General features: G+C 45.5%; 1 protein-coding gene across 6 annotated transcripts in view; it reads right to left on the reverse strand.

Moving 5' to 3' along the window:
- Positions 1-22,067, reverse strand: part of LOC148042083 (vacuolar acid trehalase) — a 129,360-nt gene that overhangs the window by 31,425 nt on the left and 75,868 nt on the right. For 5 of the 6 annotated variants that reach the window (XM_087689160.1, XM_087689152.1, XM_087689187.1 and 2 more), the window contains 2 exons: positions 16,332-16,373; positions 15,774-15,815 (listed from right to left, as the gene is read on the reverse strand). In XM_087689160.1, the coding sequence (XP_087545286.1) occupies positions 15,774-15,815; positions 16,332-16,373 (84 nt within the window). The remainder of the gene's footprint in view (positions 1-15,773; positions 15,816-16,331; positions 16,374-22,067) is intronic. The other variant, XM_087689195.1, reaches the window with a different exon arrangement.

Consider the following 22,067-nt stretch of genomic DNA (forward strand, 5'->3'; position numbering starts at 1 on the left):
GCCATCAGGATACCGCCATATCTGATTGTGGAGGCTTTCAAGGCAGCCTTTTTCCTTGCGGATCGTGCAGTAGAAGCAAGAGACTCCCCACCAGCTAGTACTGTGGCTGGAGCCAGGAGCGCAGCTGAACTCTTGATAGTTTTCTACACAAAACCGTTCCAATCCACCTCCTCTAGAACTCCTGCAGCGATGCTCTCTAGTAATGGCACCCCAATTCTGTTCATTAAAGCATTGTATCTCTGTCCTGAGAAAAGAGCGTGGACCATTTTAGCTTGCATCTTTGTTGCGGGGTCTGGAATATCAACCAAACTGATTCCATCCACTGTGTGCACGTCATATTTTTTTACTCCCATCATGGTATATACATCTCTTCTTGGGCGCCTCTCCTTATTGGACATAAGCCCCACGGCTTTCTCGACGATAGCTGCATTAAGGGACACTTTCACCCTTCTTTCATGGTCACCAGTCCTTACTGTGACCGTGCCACAACTCCTACCTTCATTAAAGCTCCTTAAAAAGTCAACGCACATGCTGTAATCTACAGCCTGTCCACATACTTTCGGAGGTTGCATTTATCCACCAACTTCTTCACTGCTAGCTCTTCCAGGATGGCATCGTCTAAATTCAGGGTATGTTTGAACGTGAACTGGCTAAATCCACGTGTCTCAACACTAATCCCATACTTTGTCAGCTCCTCTTCAGTGAATGAAAGTTTACTCCCCTTTTCTTGTCCTGCCATGGTAGGTGCTTGTCATTACACCATGCCAATATTAGCATTATGAATTGACTCATCACTAACAAAAACCCAAGAAAAAATGCGCATGACAATTTGCCGTGCTGCTTCAGAGGTATGAAACTTGAAAATAATTCAAAAGCAACATCTATTTCCTCCTTGCATTCTTTCCTATTTAAATTCAGTTGATCATTTTCATCCATCACTACACCTTGCTACATCACTTGGCTCTCACTTTGCTCCACTCTCCCCCCCCCCCCCCCACCTTCCTTAAGTTTTAAAGGAATCCTTCCTAGGATTAGCAAGGGAAGGAGAACTCACATGGACTTTGTGGGGCGAGTTATTTGGCCAACAGCCAAGTATAGAGGTTAGGGTTATATTCAAGCTGGGCATGACGATCAAGTTCATATGGTTGTATGGAAGCTTGGGTGATATAAGTCAAGACATCATGAAAGATGTCCCCGGAGTTGAGGCGGCTAGCAACGTGCAGTTCCTCTTCCGTAAGGAATTGGTCAATGCAAGGGTGGGCTAACACATGGTCATCTAAGTGTATGTTGCGTGCAATAGCCAAAACCCTAAACGAAAGAGATGCCACATAAGTAGGGTCATGTTTGATTGTTTTAATTGCCCTTCTTTGCTCGGCATTGGTCATGATGCAACAGCCTTTTTTCTCCCATTGGAGTCGCAAGGCATACCACAGTTGTAAGAACGAAGAATCAGAGCTGGCAAGTTGCGTAAGCTCCTCCAGTTCTTGTTTAGGTGTAGAGCGAGCAGGCTTGCGGTATGAGGTAATTAGTCTTCTGAGAATGGCTTGCTCCTTTGAGATTTCTCCATTAGCGATTAATTCGGCGGCAATTTTGGAGAATTTGACGGTCATAAATTCGTAGTCTTCCCAAGTGCATGGCAACACACGAACATCAGAAGCAAGGGGTTCATCGAGAAGTCCTAGGTTAAGTCTCTCATAGCTCCTAGCGAATGTGGTGAAGGTGTTATCTAACACCTTGATGCATGTCACTACGTCATCTCTCGAGGTTTCAGCAAGATCCTTGGCCACTGAAAGGAAAGATCGTCTTTCATACGAAGGCCTAAGACCTGCTGGTGGTGATGGTGCAATTGGGTTGGACAGTCGTGACTCCATTGATGGCGTCACATATGAGACTTTGCACTCAGAAGCACTTTGAGATGTTGCAGGGGACTCCAGTGGCATAGGAGGTATGCTGCATTCTATCTGAGCCGGCATGGGGGTGCTCAACTCCTCTGACTTGGATAATTCTGGGGCATCTAGCTTTGGACGATAAATGTGTTGGGATTCATTAATCACAACCGGTGCTGGTCCAGCTTGCTTTGCAGCCTGGGCTCCGTATGTGCAAGCCTCTCTAGCTGGAGTGAGGTTGCTTAGAGTTGAGCCTCTTGAATGTCCACTCTTAGGCACCCATATCTAGGAGTTGCCCTCATAGTATCCTTGTGCTCGCAAGAGATCTTTGGAGATCCATTGCGGCATGGTCGTGCGCCTACGTCGATAGCGTCTGAGCTGCCTCTTAGGTTGTGACTGATAGTTTTTGCGTTTAGAAGCACGTTTCTGCGGTTTATAAGAAGGTGGCCCTTGTCGTTTTGGCACCCTTATGAGCGTGGACTCCTTGGCCTTGTGAATAGCCTTGGTGGGCTTGGTTCTAGCAGTTTGAGCGTGGGGTGAGATATCACAGCCCTTCTCCCTAGGCTTGGTCATAGGCGTGGTCATAGGGGTCTCTATCGGTGGCTTTGCAATTGTAGAAGGATCAAGATAACCCTTGTTGAAAGTAGTCACTATGCGCACATTGCCTATAGCAAGATGGATGCGATCTAGGTTACAGTCCACATTGCAGTTCGTCTGCTTTTTAAAAGTGCGACCTAGTAGTGACTTATTACTGGCCCCTTTAGTGTTTGACAACACATGAAAGAAAACTGGTATACTTTCAGACTCGATAGAGACAACCACTTTGCGTTTTCCTAAGAGTGAGTAAGTGTTGCCCCCAAATGGGCTGAGTTTAGTGTTTGTGGGCTGTAATTTAGATTGACCAATGCGTGTCCAATGGTCATACGTCAAGATATTATAGTCGACACCTTCGTCGATCAAGGCATCAAAAGAATACGTCGGTTCTGCAGTGACCGTGATTCGTAGGTAAGCGGGTGCCACTGCTTCTTCATCTTGATCTGTCAGTTCGGTAATAGTGGCCATGCAGACGTTGACAAGGGCTTCAAGCATAGGTGGCTCGTGCAACGGATGGGAAGGAGGATAGTACTTTTTCATGTGACTGCCATTGAAAAAGCCTATTCCTTCACCTTCGAGCGTCTCCAATTCAACATTGCCTGTTCTACTAATTGTACGTACTCGAAAAGATCCTAGTCCTCGAAATTTCATTTTCTATTTGTGACCCTTCACAGACTATAGTAGAACGAGGTCCCCCTAATCAAAGTTGCGCTGTTTGACATGCTTGTCAAACCACATCTTTCTTCGTGTCTTTTCACAAATCAAAGCGTGGGTGGCTAAGAGTCGAGTCTCCGTGAGACGCTCTAACTCCACTAAGCGGTTGGTCCAAGCCTCTCTTCCCTCCCAACGCTCTTGGACGGCTATTCTTAATCCTTAAGCTAGGGACAAAGAACTCTAAGGGTAGAATGGCCTCCGTTCCATAAGTCAGCCTAAAGGGCGTCTGTCCTATGGCCGTCTTATAAGCTATACGATAGGCCCACAAGGCCGCCATTAATTTGTTATCCCGGTCACTTCGTGATGTGGATACCACCTTCGTAAGCACGGTGACTAGGATTTTATTCGTGGATTCTACTTGGCCATTTGCTTGAGGGTAGTAGGGCGAGGACCTTCTATGAATGATTAGAAAGGTCGAGAGCAGATGGGATATCACTTCATTAATGAAGTGCGTGTCCTGATCACTTACTAGTTCAATTGGACAACCAAAACGTGAAAGGGCCTGCTCCCACAAGAACTTCGCAGTGGTTCTAGCGTCATTCTTCCTAGTGGCTCTTGCCTCTGCCCACTTTGTCAGGTAATCAATTGCCACAATGATGTAGCGTGCCTGGGAGTACCGTGCCGCAAGACTGATAGGTCCAATGAAGTCAATGCCCCATTTTTCGAAGGGTTGTCGTGCTATTATGGGGCATCTTATCCTTGCGCACAGCCACCTTAGTCCTCTGGCACTCATCGCAATGTTTTACAAATTTAACAGCATCACGGAATAGGGTGGGCCACCATAGTTGGGATTGTAGCACCTTACAGGCTGTTGTATCCCCACTAAAGTGTCCTCCAGCTATTCCACCATGCGCTTCTCTCAATACATCTGCATCTCCTGCTCACACACACATCTACACAACAAAATATCTTGTCCTAGCCTATAGAGTTGGGCGGCGATCAGTTGGTATGGCTGGATCTTTAAGATAAGTCTCCTTAGCCTGGCTTTCTCAATAGGTCTCTCAGGTAGACTGTTCTCTAGCACTTGAACTACATTATCGGCCCAATATGGCGTCAGATCGGCTCTAAACAAGTCTCTTTCGCTAGACAGGCCAAAGAGATGAGCGTCCGGTAGGTCATCAAGTATGCCTTGTCCAGCAGCTTCTCCTGTGGATATGCGGGACATGTGATCAGCCATGTAGTGCTACTTTCCCTTACGTACAACCACAGAGAAATCGAATTCCAACAAGAGAAGTAACCATCTAGCTATGCGACCTGTAGCGCACGGCTTGTTCACGAGATAAAGCAAGGCTTGATGGTCAACGAAAAAGACGAAGGGGGTGGCCAATAGATAATGTCTAAATTTCTTTACAGCAAACACCATGGCTAACCCTTCCCTTTCTGTAGTGGAATAGTTCATCTCTGTTTCAGTGAGCTGCCTGCTAGCAAAACTCACGGGGTAATCTAGGTTATGCTCACCAGGCTGGAATAGAACAACTCCGATAGTAAACTTAGAGGCATCTATGTGTACATTAAACGTTATGCTCCAGTCTGGCGCTCGCAAGATTGGTGCAGTAGTGAGAGCCCTCTTCAACTCTTCATATCCACGCTGGCATTCCTCAGTCCACTCGAATACGATCAGCAGCTTGTACAATGGTCTAGCAATCAATGCGTAATTCAGTACAAAGCGTTGATAGTATCCCGTATGGCCTAAGAAACACTGAACGCCCTTGTAGTTAATGGGTGGTGGTAGATCGATAATGACCCTGACTTTTGAGAAGTCAGTGGCAATGCCGTTCCTTGATACTACGCGCCCTAGGATACATCCCTGCTTCACCCAGAACTGGCACTTTAAGGGGTTCAACGAGAGGTTGTATAACCGACACCGTTCAAAGACAGCTCTCAACTTTTCTAAGTGTTCGGCCCAACTAGAGCGTACGCATAAGTCGTCTACGAATACCTCTAGCTCGCGTCTAAGCATATCCTTGAAGACGGTGCACATTAATCGTAGAAAGATCGCAGGCGCATTCATTAGCCCAAAGGGCATAACGATGTAGGCGAATACAACCCACTCCGTGGCGAAGGCAGTCTTGTGCTTGTCGTCAGGGTGCACTTGTACTTGATTATAGCCAGAGAAGCCATCCAGGAAGCTGTAGGCTTTTTTGCCTGCTACCCTCTCGAGCATGTGCTCAGTATATGGTAAGGGGTAGTTGTCCCTCTTCGTAGCGGCATTAACTTTCTTGTAATTCACGCACACTCGAATTTTACCATTCTTTTTCATAACGATCACTATAGATGATACCCAATCCGTGTGCTCAATCTCATATATAAATCCCGCCTTCAGGAGCTTATCGATTTCCTCCTCCACTGCATAGGCGTGTTTGGGATTCATAGGGTAAGGTCGTTGCTTTGTTGGCACCGCATCTGGAACCATTGGGATATTATGGGTCACAACCCTAGGATCGACTCTTTTAAGTTCCTCCAAGGACCATGCAAACACGTCGACATACTCTCGTAGGAGAGCAACAAGTTTAGCCTCCTCATCCTTGGTCAAGTCGTCAGCAATGAACACACGTTGAGGCTTCTCGCCTTCCCCTGCCAAGTTGACTTCCTTGACCTTGGCGGGTCCCTCAATTGGCTCACTGGTTTTCCCTTGTCTCTTTGCTCCTAGCAGAATCACCACTCTATCACTGGTTTGGGAAGATCCTGCGGCTTATTTTATCTCTCTGCTTCTGAGTCCTTAGTTCTCTTCCTGGGCTCCTCCTTTAGCCATCTGCGCCTTAGGTGGACTGGCAAGTCCCCTTTGGTGCGTCTGACCTTAGAGTGTTGGGGTATTTCGGGATCACTCTCCGTACTGACTTCTGACTCCGAGTTAAACTCACATCCCTCGCTTGAGGAAGGAGTTTCGCCAGGGGGTCATAATTCAGTAGGTGTATCCGTCTTAAGCACTGGCTACCAATGGTTGCGACACTCTTGCCTGCTCGTAATGCATGGCTCTTATGTGCTCCAACCAAGATCTATCGCACTCCATCCGCATGACTCCTCTTTCATTCTAGCCTGCCCTTTCCCTTCTAGGCCTATAGTCTGCCTTGATTTGTTCGATCGTTCTCCCTTCAGCGTCACATTCTATCGTGTCCAACTCTTCTTCACTCTCGTCTCCAATAGAGCGGCAGTCTTCGTACTCCTCATCATCAGAGTCCTGCCCCTCTGACTGCTGGTCATCCTTCAGGCTTTCCTCTCCAGTCTCCTTTTCGTCAGTGACTAAAGCCCAATTGTATAATAGGTTCAGATCGTGAATTTTGGTCCATTTCCACTCAGGCTTAGCCAAAAGATCACTTAGGGGTTTTAGATTGGTAGTCATGTTGCCCTTCAATTTATCGGTCAGGTACTCTATGATCTCCTGAAGCTCGAGCTTGTTGATGGGGATATGAAGCGAGACCAGTTTCCCTGGGTTACGTGAGCTTCTTGCCATCATGCAGAGTGGCACGATGGGCTCCCTTGCTGGAATGCTTGAGGATTTAGTAGCTTGCCTATATAACTCTTCCTCATCTGAGAACGGTAGGTCAAAGGTTGCCAAGACGTACATCCAATCCCGCTCGTTCTCAGGGCAAGGGATATACTTGGTCAATGATCCATAGGGTTTGCTTGCCTGTGCATCACCTTTTAGCATGGTTGAGATAGCATCAAGGTCGGCTGGGGTAGTCTTCCAAGTATCCATCTCAACCCTTACCGCTTCTGTTCTATTCCCCAAGAAGATGAGATTGTTACCCCAATCTTCAATACCTCGAGCGTTCCTCATCCAGGGTCGGCCTAGCAGTATGTCGTAGTTCACTCCCTTCATGACAATGAAGTTCACGGAAAACTACACCCCTGCGACCTTCACTGGCCAATTCTTTAGAACCCCGAATGGTCTGACCTTCATTCCGTTGGCCAATGTCACATTGAACCTAGCCGTTTCCGCGGGTGGGTTTCCCCAGGCCTGTAGAACTGCGTGGCTCAAGACACTGACACCAGCGCCTGTGTCTACGATTCCTTTTCGTGTTACATCCCCAAGGCTAAGATAGGTAAGACTGCATGCATCTCAGTGCCTTCCCAGAAAGCATTCACGTGCAGTGACCTTGGAACTGAGTGTAGCGTTAGGCTTGGAATCTGCGTGACTGCGTCCTGCTCTTGCAAGTCAGCGGCAGTGTGCTCCTCTTTTCCCTCCATCCAGTGCTTTAATTCTTGACATAAGGAAGGCTGCTGCCGAAGCAGATCTCCTAGGCTCAAGGTTACTGGCGTGGTTACTAAAGTGGTGAGGAGGTTGCTGGGTGGTTGCCTTTCTCCTTGGTCTCAGCACTCTTTGGCCATATGTCTTGGTTAGCTTGCTGACATGCTTCTTCCTGGTCTTGCCTCTGCGGCATCTCATGTGGTGTGGGTGCATTCCTCGATGGAGGTCGCGACAGTGAAACGGATGTACTCACACTAGAGAGATCTTCAATTTGGTCTTCCAGTATGGGCTCTACGTCCTTAGGGAGGACCAAAGCAATCTGCAAGTTAGCTCTACACTGAAAGACAAAACCCTGCAAAAGAGATGAGAATCTCCAAACACAGAGGTTAGTGGTAAGATGCTCCAAAGTAAAACAGAACAAAAAGAAAATCTAACTAAAAATAAATGCAATGAACGTGTATGTGTGTAAGTAAATGCAGCGGAAGACAAAAAAATGGAAAAACTAACGATAATGAATCCTATGGGCCCAACTCTAAGAGTGCCAAAAATGAATGCTAGACTGACCTAGGGTATCCGAAAGGATCTAGAGACATGCTAGGCTAGGAAGGTGGCTACCATCGCGTACGTCCAATAGTAGCGATCTGCCAAGGAAACGCTTGACAAGGTAGGGAGGAAGGTGAGGTAGATGCATGAAGTGCAACGTGATCGGAACCTGCAGACCAATCAGCCAATCCCTCAAGGGTAGTGAAAGAGATGGGCCGTTGAGGCTGTACTCGAGCCACATGTCTAACAGCAACAACAATGGGTGCTGAAGGAGAGATGAAGCAGGAGCGGAGAGCGTAGCCCCACTAGACTGTGCAGTCGCAGCAGTCTTTTGAGGCTTTTTAGGTGGAAGACCTTGGGCCTTGGAGTGACACTCCTCGTCCACATGGCCTGCTCTCTGGCAAAGTGTGCAAAACCGGTTTTTCTTAGGGAGTTGCTGCTAGATAGGTCTAGATTCTTTGGTTCCATCTGAGGAAGAGGAGTCACCCTTTGATTGGCTTGCCTTCGTATCTGGCAAGTTCTTGCCACTAGTGATTGTCCCTCCCAAAGAAGAGACAACCAACCCCCTCTGCTCTGAATAAGGCTGTGATGAGGATTTTTTGTGGACTTGATTATACAGTCTCGCGTAACGCAAGAATTGACACTTAAACTCGTAGAAGGTTAGCAATCTAGGTTGGAGATGATGCGTTGAATGAAATTGAAGTACTTGTTGGGCAACTTATTCAAGAAGAATGTAACCTGATCATCATCTGACTTTGGAGAGCTAGTAGTGGCGAACTTGGCCCGCCTATATTCAGCCAGCTTGACTTTCAGATCATCCCCTTCCTTAATAGAAAACTCTTGAAGCTCAAAGTCGAGATTGATGTGCTGAGTACAATCACGAGCCGCATAGCGGTCGAGAAGGTGACTCCGACGCTCTAACGCGAGCGGGAAGTGCTGCAACTGAGAGTGAAACTCAGGAAGCAATCCTTGCATCAGCTCAACATTGGCTATGGCATTGCGGGTTCTCCATTGACGAATGTAATCAGAATGAGCTAGTCGAGGGTTCGGCATAGGCTCTAGACCAATGACAAGGTTCTAAAGATCTTTAGACTCGAGCACTTGTTGCATGGAATTAGACCAAGTGGTGAAATTTGACCCATTAAAACGTGTCTTATCCGTGAAGGCATTCTTGGCCGTTGCAACAAGAGTGGTAGTGCTCGGAGATGGATAGTGTGAAAAAGTGTAATATGGGTAGGATAGGGGAGTGGAGTACACTTGGGAATGAGCCCCAGAGTGCCTACCAGGCATGCCTGTAGTGTGCAAGGTGGATCCATAGGTAGGGATGGGTTGACTAGGCATGGGCATGGTAGCCACATGAGAAACCCAAAGAGGTGGGACGGAAACACAGTGAGCAGAAGATGGGAATCCCTGCGTAGATGTAACCCAAGGAGAGTGTGAAGACGCACCATAAGTTGAGGATAGAAACCCCTGCATATGAGTGGTCATGGGAGATGTGAAGCTAGGGATAGTGAGGGGGATGCCCATCACAGTCGTCCCAAGAGTTATGGGTTTGCTTATTTGCTGAAAGGTGAGAGACACTGTGTTAAAGGGTAGCATTCCCCCTAATGAAGTACCATGGTGCAAAGAGATAGAGAAGAAGGAAAATGTGCTAGGAGCGGAGATGGAAGATCCAACCCCTAGGGTGTGTGATGCAAATGTGGAGTGTAATTCAAGGTTTTGGAAAGATGATGAGAGGTGTGATATAGAAGAGGGTGGGATGGGAGGGAAGTGAGAAGTGTGTGTGACATGCTCAAATGAAACAGAAGCTGTAGATGTACCTTAATTTCGTCTGCTTCGTGAGCCCCCTCTATTGAAATTCACATACGCAAAGCCATCCGGATCCTGTACCTCAAAAGAAGAAACAGGCAAGGATTTTGATTCATGCAACACAAAAGAATTGTACAAACCTGACATTGAACCTGGCTGAGATGATTAAGATGGATCGCCAAACGTTCCAAATGCCGTATGTCCTCCATGATCGGAGAGGTGGCCAGCCTTTACCAACCGGTCCGGATGTGGTAGCAAAACTGGTAGGAGGGGTGTAAACATCACCATACTTGTTGCGATAGTACTCCTCAAAGTCCTCCTCTGCCATGTTAGTGAAATCTGATGAAGGTGGAGTATCGTCCTCCTCACTGAGTCCATAATGCCGTCTCAGGGCCTCCAATGATGATAACACATCATAGAAATTGGAGAAGAAGGTGTCTGGGACATTGTGATTCGGTTACGAGTCGTATTGTGTGCCTCGCACAAAGACTAGCTCTCCACAATATCCGCAAGATACTCTTTACAAGAGCACCGGTTTTGATACCATGTGAAGGAAACTGCTAGGGTTTGCACTGGGGACACACACAGTGTACGACCCTGACAGAAACACAAAGAGATAGACACAGACACAGAGGGCAAAACTCAAACCCTAAATGCAAAACTCTAAACTCAAACACAACTCAAACACAAACAGGATAAGGGAGAGAGAGAACACAACTCTGAAGTGAATGAATGTTGTAAATGAATGTAAGAGTGTACAATGTGCTCAAAGGCAGAGCAATGTCGGAGTGTAACGTCCACCGAAGATGGATCCCAAGTCTGTGACCACCAGTCAGAGTGTAGGAGTACTGAATAGTGAATGGCAACAAGCTGGTCACCAAAACGCAGCAGTCTGGAGGCTGGAAACTGGTAAATGCAGCAGTGTACCACCGATCGGAGGCTGGAAACTGTGCAGTCTGCTGTAAACAGCAAGCTGAAACAGTGTCTGAGAGTGTCAAGGCCTACAATGCTGAAAACGCAAGCTGGCTGACCCTGAAGATAATGGACAGCAGGCTGCACAACAGTCTGGGATAGTCTGGAGCACTCGCCAGCAGCTGAGAGTTGCCGCCTACAGCAATGGACAGGCTGAAGATAATGGGGCTGCAGTCGATGATGGCTGGACAGCAGATGGAGGCGGGCTGCAGGCTGGAAACTGGGCGCCAACAGCAGTAGAGGGTGTGTGGGCTGGTGTAACCTGCAAACAAGGATGATGGCTGAATGGGGGCAGCCTGTCTATTTATAGATGTGGAAGGGTGCCCCAAAAATTAGGGTTTCCACTAAACTCTCTCGAACCGCTCCCCGTTTTAGGGTTTCCACTAAACTCTCTCAAACTGCTCCCTGTTTTAGGGTTTTACCCTAAAATAGCATTTTTAGTGTGTTTTGGGGCCGTTTAAGAGGCTAATCAGCAAGTAATGCATAATTTAGCTCAACAAGCTGTACCTTCTTTCATGCGAAAGTTCATTAATTTTTTCAGCCAATAAACCTTGCTGGCTACACTTTTCTGAGCATACAATTCTTCAAGCCTTTGCCACATTGCATATGCTGAATTTAGCTTCTCAACATAAAAGAGCAAGTTGTCTAACACTGAGAGCTCAATGGTAGAGCGAGCAAGCTCATTCAAGTCATCCCACTCATCTTGTTCCATGTCTGCTGGTTTGATTTCCTTTGTTTTGATGGGCTTTACATGTTTCTTTTGCATCAAGACATTGTAGCATTGTTTTTGCCAAATTGCAAAATTATGTGCACCCTCAAGCTTCTTAATGTGCAAAAGATTACTGTTGTCACTGTTTCCGGCCATAATTTACAGTCCCAAATTGACAATTCAGTCTCACCAAAGGTGAGCCCAAATGTGACACAAGTAACCACAGTACACAAAACTATCAACCAGCAATGAAAAAATCCGGAGATTGCAGAAATTTCAGATCTACAAATAGATTTTCAGAGTTAAAAGGGTATCTATTGCTACACTCCTCAAGCAGTTACTGACATATTTAGGGACCAAGCCACTAGTTACATGTGAAATCCCCAAAATTTCACTGCAATTTCTGCTCTAAAGGCATTCCTAGGAAAAATTTTGACAATTTTGATCAAAAGGCCCAAATTTTTAGAGGGTAATCCGTCCAAATTGCATCAATACATGTACCAAGCATTTGTTGCATAGATTGAAGGGATTTTGCAAAAGCCCCAAATTTTTGAGTTCACATCACAAATTTTAGTGAAATTGAAGAAATTCCACTAAAATGTGAGAATCCCCAAAATTTCTTAGGCAAATGTGCACCAAATGTGCAATTTTTGAGTTGGATTGTCTTATCCCGCACTGAAGTTCTCAAATCGGAGAAAAGCCCCAATTTTCTCGGGCAAAATTTCACTTTGTGCCTTTGCGTGTGAACACCCAGTGGAGAAGGGAGAGAAAACAGAAATTTCAGATTTATAAAAAAAGGTTGACTACCGTCCCTTCTGTCGCTTGGCCACCATGGATTGATCGCCGCGAGCAGGTGTCATGGCGTGCTGGTCTTGGTCGTGTGTGCCGGTCCCGTCCGCCTGGTTGCGCATCGTGAGTTGCCTGACCCCCCCATCGACCTGTCGTGTGCCCTCTGGTGTCTACAAACTGCCGCCTATTACTCATCGAGCCCGCCTACGACTCCTGCAACACTTGCCCGCCTACGACACCTGCGACAACAAGAGTCTGCATGTCAGTGTGGAGATGCTCGCTTGTCCCACGACCTGACGCCCGTCACTAGCTCTGATACCAATTTGTTGGAGCCTAAGGGATCTGGACTGAGTGAGCTGAGGGTGAGTACGTCAAATATTGCACAGAGAGCAAAGAGCAGTAGAGAGGAGTGTGATCACGACACACTCAATGTTCAGTATAAAGACAAGTGTACCAATTTTTAGGTTTTGTTAATATATAAAGTACAAGAGTATAAGGGTGCATTCACACCTGAACACTATAAAAGGCACAATGAGCCTTTATTCCCAACAGTAGGAGTGTGTACTTGCCAAGGAGGACAAAAAACTGGAGAAGCTAGATGCCAAGTATGGGAGGGGCAGGCTATATATAGCCAAGAATCCCTAAATCTAGCCGACTACACCCCGTAGGTGCCAAAAAACTGGCCTAGAAATGCGCACATGATGCTGACAACTGAAGAAAATGCACAAAAAGGCATGTTCAAATAGAGTTGCCTCCTCCAAAACACCTAACAAACATGTTAGAGCTCCTAATGTCCTCGTTTGACTCAGGCTGAGGCTCACTGGTAGGAGCTAACAAGGCATGACAAACATGACTACTAACAACTGTAAATCAGGCAACAGTGAATCTGATGACATCAGCAATGTACTACAGGGGGCTGAGCTGTAAACACAGCCTGTGCTGCAGTTGCCAAGCTGAAGGCTGCTCCGAAAAGGCTGAAGCAAGGCAAGATCAGTAAACACAGTGGCGTGTGAATCCGAACAGGGCACCATGAACTGAGGTATTTGTCAGATGAGGAGAGTAGACAGCAGTGGAACAGGGTGCTAACTGGCAAAGAAATCTGCAAGACAAGGATGAAGCAAGTGGCTGGGCTAGATGTGGATCCTCCCAAAAGTTTGGGTACTTGCTTATGGGACATTAACTTTCATAAGTTTGAGTTTTGAGACTGTTTTAAAGAGCTAGTTAGGGTCTGACTGGTAATTCACCTTGTTTAACTAGTAGTTGACTTTTTTTAGTAGGTGTGGCTCTGTCTGGTGATCAGTTCCTACTCAGTGGCCTTACACCCAAAACGAGTGCACTCCACAGCCTCATGGCCAAAAGCATGGCACTTGAGACACTGCCCAGGTTGCCTTGTGACAAATGATCTATTGGCTAATGACTCATTTACCAGCTTTGATTTCCAAAAATTTGGGTATTTTCTTGACATTTGCCTCTACCACATGAACCTTTGATACCCTGCACTAGTCAATGCATTTGCAAAGGATGCTAGAATTACACAACCAAAGTCCTCCACCAGAGGGCAATACTCTACCACCAGATTGGGAAGAGGAGCATGATAGGATACTGAGGGAGCGTATGATGAGATCCAAAGGTGGAGACTATGAAGCAACTGTACCATGGGACCATAAAGCTGACCCCCTTCATGGACACCAGAGGGGAATTGCCAATGAGCTATTCCGCATTTGCAAAGGTGAGGCAAACCATGAAAATGCCTTGCCCCATCAATATTACCTCCACGATGCCTGAGGTGCCAATGCACAAGGTAGAATTAAGTCAATCACATCATTATGCCAAGGAAGGGGAGTAGCATACAACTTGTCCAAAGATCATGGTTTCCTCCAATTTCTTTTCCTTGGTGTGAAATGTCTGTTGTTGTTCCCTAAATAAGGCCACATGCAAGGTGTATGATTGGGATGCACCTATGCATTGTGTTAGCATTGGACCATAGGTTGCATCATGTGCATTTCTCCTCAGACCACTTGTGTGAGCTTCTGGCTCATGGAGTCTAGTGACCGTAAAATGCTAGTACAAAGGACAGGGGCAACAAAAAAGACTGAACAAAAGGGAGATAAGCAGTCGGTGGCAAGTGGCAAGTAAGGTGGCGAGCAATGGGTGGCAGGGTGCCGTAGGAGGAGGGCACAATGAATAGGCAGCATCAAGGGCCAAGAAGACACCCGTATGGAGCAGAATGACAACTATTGTATTCAAAATTTTAGGCCAAATTTTATCAATTTCAAAAGGCCTAGTATGATTTTGAAGCAAACTCCCCAAAGTACCTATCACAAATTGCTTGTTTCTTGGTTTCATAACACTTTGATAGGGATCACTTTAATACCAATCTCTATAATTGTGCTCCTACATCTTACTAATGATATGTTGATGTGATCTCATACAGCCAAGTAGCTATTATTAAGCATCAGTTGTGAGCTAAATTTGAGATATCTGATTTAGGTCCTTTGCATTTTAATCTTGGTATGGAGATTGTTCAACATGATGATGGTAACTTTGTTTTTGGTGATTTCATAGCACTTTGACACGAATCACTTTAATGCCAATCTCTATAATTTTGCTTCTACATGTTTACTAGTCAATATGTTGATGAGATCTCATATGGCCAAGGTGGCTATTATTAGGCATCAGTTGCAAGCTAATTTTTAGATATTGATTTAGGCCCTTTGCATTATACTCTTGGTATGGAGATTGTTCAACATGATGATGGTAGCTTTTGTTTTTAATCTGCGTGCAAGTCTTTGTCTGATCCGATGGATCCCGACGATAAGTTACATGTGATTATGCTCTTATCGTCTCTTGGCTCTCTCTAGCCAACACCCATTCTGACAATAGCAGTATCTCTGAATGTGCTAGTTGGGATTATCATAGTAATCCAGAGATCTACAGTCCATGGAGGGATGGTACCCGTTTCTAGTCATTAATCAGCACTCTTTATTCTTTTTTTTAATCACATTTTAGACCCTCTAAAAAGATTTGTTATGTTTCATTAATTGCGACCTCCCAAACCCTGCCACATATCGGCTAAGTCTAGACTGCTTGAAGCATGTCTTCATCATGCAGGAGAACAAATAGGATGGCCAGGTTTGGATTGACAACAATAGAGCATGGAGCTATTCTTAGCCAATCACAAGTCTTGTCTTGTTGCTATCTTAGACAACATTTTCCTATGCCAAAAAGATATAGGTTGGTCTGTTCTAAGCTGGAAAAGGAAAAAAACTAGCATACAAGACTTTCTAACAATGCCGATTCCTCAGTTTGGCAAGATTCAGCATCTTAAACCAAGTTGATGCTGTTAATCTTCCTCCACTAGTGAAACAATAGATGGAGAGGAATCAAAAAATGATATAGATTTAGTATCTCATATATGGCCACCACAACCAGCACTGCTTCTACATTGCAAGGCAAAAGGATTCAAATGCCTACCACTACCAGTCATCACAAAAAAATATTCTTGTGGACTGAACAACAAGTTAACATTGATAATTTTCTCTGGTAATGATCAGAGAAATATATTAACCTTCAAAAAATCACCACCCATGTTTCGCAAAAGCTCTTGAACCTGTTATGCCATTAGTGCAAAAAGTCAGTTATCTGTCGCCATGTTTAGGAGAAATACAACGTCAAGCAACACTAGCAGTCAATACAAGTCAATACAGAAGCAAGTGTCATTATACAAAGCATATCAATTAAGATATTTACTCTTATGTGTAATCTAGTAATGATAGTGTAATATATGGGCTAAGCCAAATAGGTTATGCTCAAGGGCCCTACAGTAGCCCTTATGACTTGCAAAGCAAAATAGATGTATGAAGATTTGTCACTTGTTCCATCCAAGGTAGTAAGATCTTATGACTTTCAAAACAATAAGATGCATCTTATAGCTCACCTCGTGTTTCTGGAGTGTTTTCTTTTTCCCCAAGAATCATGTTTCTGAAGTTTTAATGGTATAAACAGATAATGTCTGCTAAGTGCTTTTTATAAGTCAGAATCACATTGCTGCATAAATCTGAATACTTGCAAACATCACACACAAATGCTAAAAGCTTCAGCAATTCTCTTCAACCAGAAGTACTACCTTTGAAACTTCTTCACAAGTAAAGCCCATCAGCATCAGAGCCTGCATCAAACAGTCAATTAATCATAACTGGCACTCCTTATCAATTTGAATCTTAGAAGCAAGGTGAACATCTGCAATTTAGAAATCACAAGTGAAATATTGAGATAGTCAAGTTGCAGGTGCAATTGCTTTCGGTTCATGCATTCTGAAAGTCAGCACCTTGGTTGATAGTTTGGACTAGCACAGGGACGTGATATGATATCAGCTTGCCCTTTGATAAGTGAAGGTTAACTTCAGTGTTTTATGAGCTTCGGTGATGACTTTGGAATAGGCAACAAGGCATGTAAGCATCTTATTTAGAAAGATTACTGATTAAAATATGTGCATTGAGTGTTGATTGAGATCCACATGTGCAGGTGTTTTGAGTTCAAGCAAACGGTCGCCACTGCGGTAAGATGTACTTTAATACTGTTTGGAAAGTCGTACTCATTGAATCTCTAATCCCAGTCTTTGACAGGACAACTCAGTATTTCTACTTAGCAGACCTGCAATGCCCTAGAACTTGTCTTCAGCTGCTCTCACCAGCCAAGACATAGAACAATTCTGGCATTGTATGAGAGGGTCATCGGTAGAGTACAGACATCAGAGACCCTTTCAGCTCCTGTTCATTCCACCATTGGGGTGAAGCAGGGATGCCCCCTCACTCTGACACTCTTTGGCCTATACATTGATGGGGTTGCTGAATGCATATCCCAGGGAGGGGATAGAGGAGCCCTGATAGCTGGCACTTGGATATCTCTCCTATATGCAGATGATATTGTACTGATAGCTGATTCACCACAGTGACTACAAAGACATATGGATGCACTACACTCTTATGCATTAGATAGTGGGTTCCTAGGTAGTGAACCTTGGTAAAATCAAGGTGATGGTGTTTAACGCCTACACTACTGTGGGTTGGGAGATCAAAACCTAAACTCACATATGGACAGGAGGGATTGGAATATGTGGATTCATATACATATGTGGGAGTGTTATTCACAGGTCCCACTTTCTCTATGAGGGAGGCAAAAGATACCAGACTGACCCGAGGATATGCAGCACTTGGAGGCTTGGAGAGGATGTGTTGACATGTGCAATTTCAAGAACCTCACATCAAGATGTGGCTCTTCCATATACTAGTCACATCCACATTGCTTTATGGAGTATAGGTATGGAGCCCAAGTCTAGATCACCGGAGCCGATCAGGTCACACATATGATGGATGGTGATCAACGGAGAGCATGATTTCCAGGATGATCAGATGCAAGACCTCAGTACCACATGAGACCATTAGAGCTGAGCTAGCAGTGTCAGTACATAGCCTATGGGATCTACCTAGACATAGATATGCTCGGTTGGCCCTTGAGCCTTCTCGACAGCTTTGCAAAGGAGAGTGACAGTTCATGTTGGTATGCACACATGTCAACTTGATTTGAGATACATGGCTTTAGCATAGAAAGGCTACCCTCCTTCCAATACTCCCTTAATGCACCATTGCTTACCTTGAGACGCTAGAGATTGGCAAGGTTATCAAGATGGATCTTACCCAACTAGACACTAGGAGGACATGATTGGCACCAACCCAGGTCCCAAGAGCTAGGGATGAAGATAGCCTTCTACAAAGGGCATCTTCTCCACACTATAGATGATGGATTTATTGTCCACCCGAGATGCACGGATACATGGGATTAGATGTGCTATTGGCCAAATCCGCACCTCTTTACACCAGTTAGAGATTGAGATGGGAAGATACTGATTCATACCACCAAAAGAGCACATGCGCCAAATATGTAAGCTACAGCCAGAGAGAAAGGAGCACTATATTTGTTGATGCCTAGCATACTATGAGATCCAAGGCCATTCCACTAACCACTGATGCCTTGGCCTCTTCCACCTAGAGATATGACAGCTTTAGAGCTCACTCCGCAGGAGTACAGTAGCTCCACGACATCCAAGTCCCCACCCAACCATGCGTGTAGTGGCACTTTATGGACAGCTCCAGCTAATGCAGTTCAAGCCAAAGGATACTATTTTTAGTCATTTTTGCTCTATGTTACACAAATACACAACTAGCTTCAACACATGCAATCTGCCCTTCCAAAGGCACATCTTGAAGGGACAATACTCTACAAGCTCCCCCCAAAATTTGAAGGAGTGGTCAATGCTTTGAGGGCGTAGACATCATCGACACCTGTGAGTTTTATCCATATGTCCTCGATGCTACTTGAGCATGAGGCATGTTTGTGACTACGAGGCAAGCTTCCGTCTCATTATGGAGATTCTAGTGACGCTATTGCATCTTCAGAGATGGGTGATAGAAAGAAGAAGTCAAAGGCCCAGTGGTATCACTACGGTAAGAAGGGACACTTACGCAAGGACTTTGAAAAGTTAGCGGCTTCCAAGAAGACGAAGGAGAAGGAGAAGCAACAAGATGTGGACTCCATCAAGTCATTCTTCTCCTCAGACTCCGATACAGATCCTTTGGCCAAGGCACAACAGGGATCCTCGTCTTCAGATTGAGGGAAGGGCTTGGCAGCCCCTCCTACCGCTTTCTACGACAAGTGATGCAGTCCTCCCTTATGACTCTCCAATGCCAAAGGGGGAGTGTAAGAGGGTGATGCAATGGGGCAAGTGTGCCTCATCTATACTCCTATACAGGTGCACAAGTTCCAGAGAGGGATTTGCTTGACACATCAACAAAGTTTGGTAGGTTCAAATCCTAGAGTTGGGATTGACATCCACGTTCATGATGGGCTAGTATGTGATAGAGAACAGGATTGGCTCTTAGTTGGGTGCTCACATGAGGGAACACTTTGACGGACTAGCCAAAGGTGGGGAATCCACGGTCACATGTTCAGAGGCATTTTTGATAAGATGGTCTTGTATGCTATTGCCAAACATTGTTAACAGCCATCGGCAACTACTATGATTCTTCTCTATTTTCAGGAGTTGATACGACCGACATTGACATCATGTTTTCTCCGAGGCACCTTAGTGGTGGCTAAAGAATCCACTTCTTGGATATCCATGGTTCTACTCTAGCACATATTCTTGTATGTACTACGATGGGGCTATTGTATTGTATCAAATCACCCATGATTTGAGAGAGGGTATTAGTAGATATGTCAATTCATGATTGGGTCTACGCATGTGATTCAATGGGCTAGGGCACTAGGATATTTGTCAGATAATTTAGGAATTTTACTTTGCCATTTTTATGTTTGTGCTAGCGCATTTCAGCTAGTTGGCTAACAACTCATGCTCGCTGACCTATCGTATTACATGGTAGTTTTCATGCCTATATCAGTCAGTCTCTCCTCTTCCACAATCGTTCATTTGTCATCACCTACAGGTTCTTGGTAGAGAGAGGAGTCGGTGCCATTGCCTTCACAACCAATGGCACACATTGGTTATGTACTATCTCATGTCTTGGTATATGGATTCCACTTCTGGAGCATTCATCTAAGTTTTCTTCTTTTGCAATGTTCTTCTGTTCTCTCTTTCCTTTCTTATCTGTCTTGTGTTCAACAACCTATTTCAGCATATGTATACGCTTCCATTGTTGCATCCACTTCTAATAGCCTCAAGGAACATAAAAGCAACGCCAAACCAATTTGAAGGACATAACAGCCCCACTGACATGTAGAAGAGCATCATTAACAATGACGAGTCCTAGGTGCACCACCCTATTCAACATCGGCCTTTGCTCGTCTTTGCCTTGCCAAGAGAGAAGCTTCAAAACCGCCAACACTTCTACTTTCAGGGAGTTTACCACCTCCTAATCCGGAGGTGGGTGCAGAGAAGATTTAAGGATTGATTTCTCTCTCTCTCTCCTCGAAGGAGGGAGAGGTTATCTTACTAGGAGACTTTAATGCCAGGACAGCCTCCAATCAAGTGTCTTTCTTTGATGCATCTGAGGAGATGCTACAGGAGCAGGACGTGTCAGAGCTACAGTTGGAGAGGACATCTCAAGATATGGGGGAAGTCACCGAATATGGGAGATACCTTGTGAAGATGGGCACAGCACACAAGTTGACCATTCTCAATGGCCTAGCTAGATACCCCCTATCTGACACCTTCACATGTTATCCTCACCAACATGGTGTTAGCACAGTAGACTATGTTCTTGCCCCACCGATGCTGATATCTCACATCCACGACCTCTCAGTATCCCCACGCCTTCTCGGAGTTGCAGTGGATCATGCCTACCTATCATTCACCATCGACCTCCAATTCACTGACACACAGACCCATCATGCAGCTCATTGACACCTGAGATACCTCTTTTCCAAAGAGACAGAGAATACCTATGAGGCAGAGATCCTTAGATTATTACATGATGCACACCCCAACGTTCCATTACAGGAGCCGACTCGGCAGTTCAGTGAGGCCCTACACATTGTTGCAGGTGTAGTCTTCCCACACTCACAACCCACACAGAGAGCCTCCACCGAGGTGACACCCCGGAACAGCTGGTATAATGATGAGTGCTGTGAGACCAGAGCACGGCTACAGAGAGATAGCACTGGGGTCCACTACCCACAGGCAGGCACAGATACTCTTTAGACGCCTCACACGGTGGAAGAAGAGAACATTATTGGCCCAGCTGGAGCAAGACCTATATCAGTTATTCTTGAGCCAAGACTCTAGAGAGGCTTGGAGACTTTTCAGAGAGCATTGCCCAACCACACCTATTACGTCTACCACTGTATGGGAGAAGTATACAGCTAGTCTTTATACTGTGGAGGGTCAGCCACCTCTTCCTGACCCACTTGAGCCTTGCCCAAAGACCACCACTTTCTTTACAAAAAGTAGGGTCCAAAGAGGCCATTGACAGACTTGAGCACGAACACTATTGTGCCTATCCTCAAGTTACGGGACCCTACTCTACCCAGTAACTATCGGACTATCATGGTTGGGCATACATTGGCTAAAGGCTAAGTTATATGCTTCCATCCTTGAGCATGAGTTAAGCAGGTGGGTAGAGATGTGGGGTCTTAGAGCACAGGGACAGACTAGCTTTAGGAGAGGCTTCTCCACATTGGATCACATCCTCACACTCAAAGCAATCATTGAGGAGGGAAGGGCCCATGGCCGACGGACCTACTGCTGCTTTGTGGACTTCCGCAAAGCCTTTGACACAGTACCGAGAGATAGGCTCATACATAGACCGCATGCCATGGGAGTACCGAAAGAGCTTAGTTGGGGTATTTTGGCACTGTATGAGAGAGTTGTGGGCAGAGTCCGGACACCTGAGGGCCTTTCAGCACCTATTTACTCCACCATTGGGGTGAAGCAGGGATGCCCCCTCTCTCCGACATTATTTGGCCTATACATTGATGGGATTGCTGATTACATCTCATATGAAGGAGATAGAGGAGCTCCACTAGTTGGCACTTGGATACCTCTCCTATTGTATGCAGATAACATTGTATTGATAGCTGACTCCTCACAGGGTCTACAGAGACACTTGGGCGCATTACACTCCTATACTTTGGACAGTGGGCTTTCAATGAACCTTGGTAAAACCAAGGTGATGGTATTTAATACTACACCACATATGGATCTGAGGAACTGGAGTATGTGGATTCTTAATCATACTTGGGAGTCTTATTCACAGGGCCCACCTTTTCTATGCAAGAGGCAGCAAACACTAGACTAACTCGCGGATACACAACACTAAGTGGTTTGGAGAGGATGTGCTCACAGGTG

This window comes from Lygodium microphyllum, chromosome 1, assembly GCF_053477565.2.
Source record: "Lygodium microphyllum isolate KBCC chromosome 1, Lygodium_microphyllum_v1.1.10, whole genome shotgun sequence".
NCBI lineage: Eukaryota > Viridiplantae > Streptophyta > Polypodiopsida > Schizaeales > Lygodiaceae > Lygodium > Lygodium microphyllum.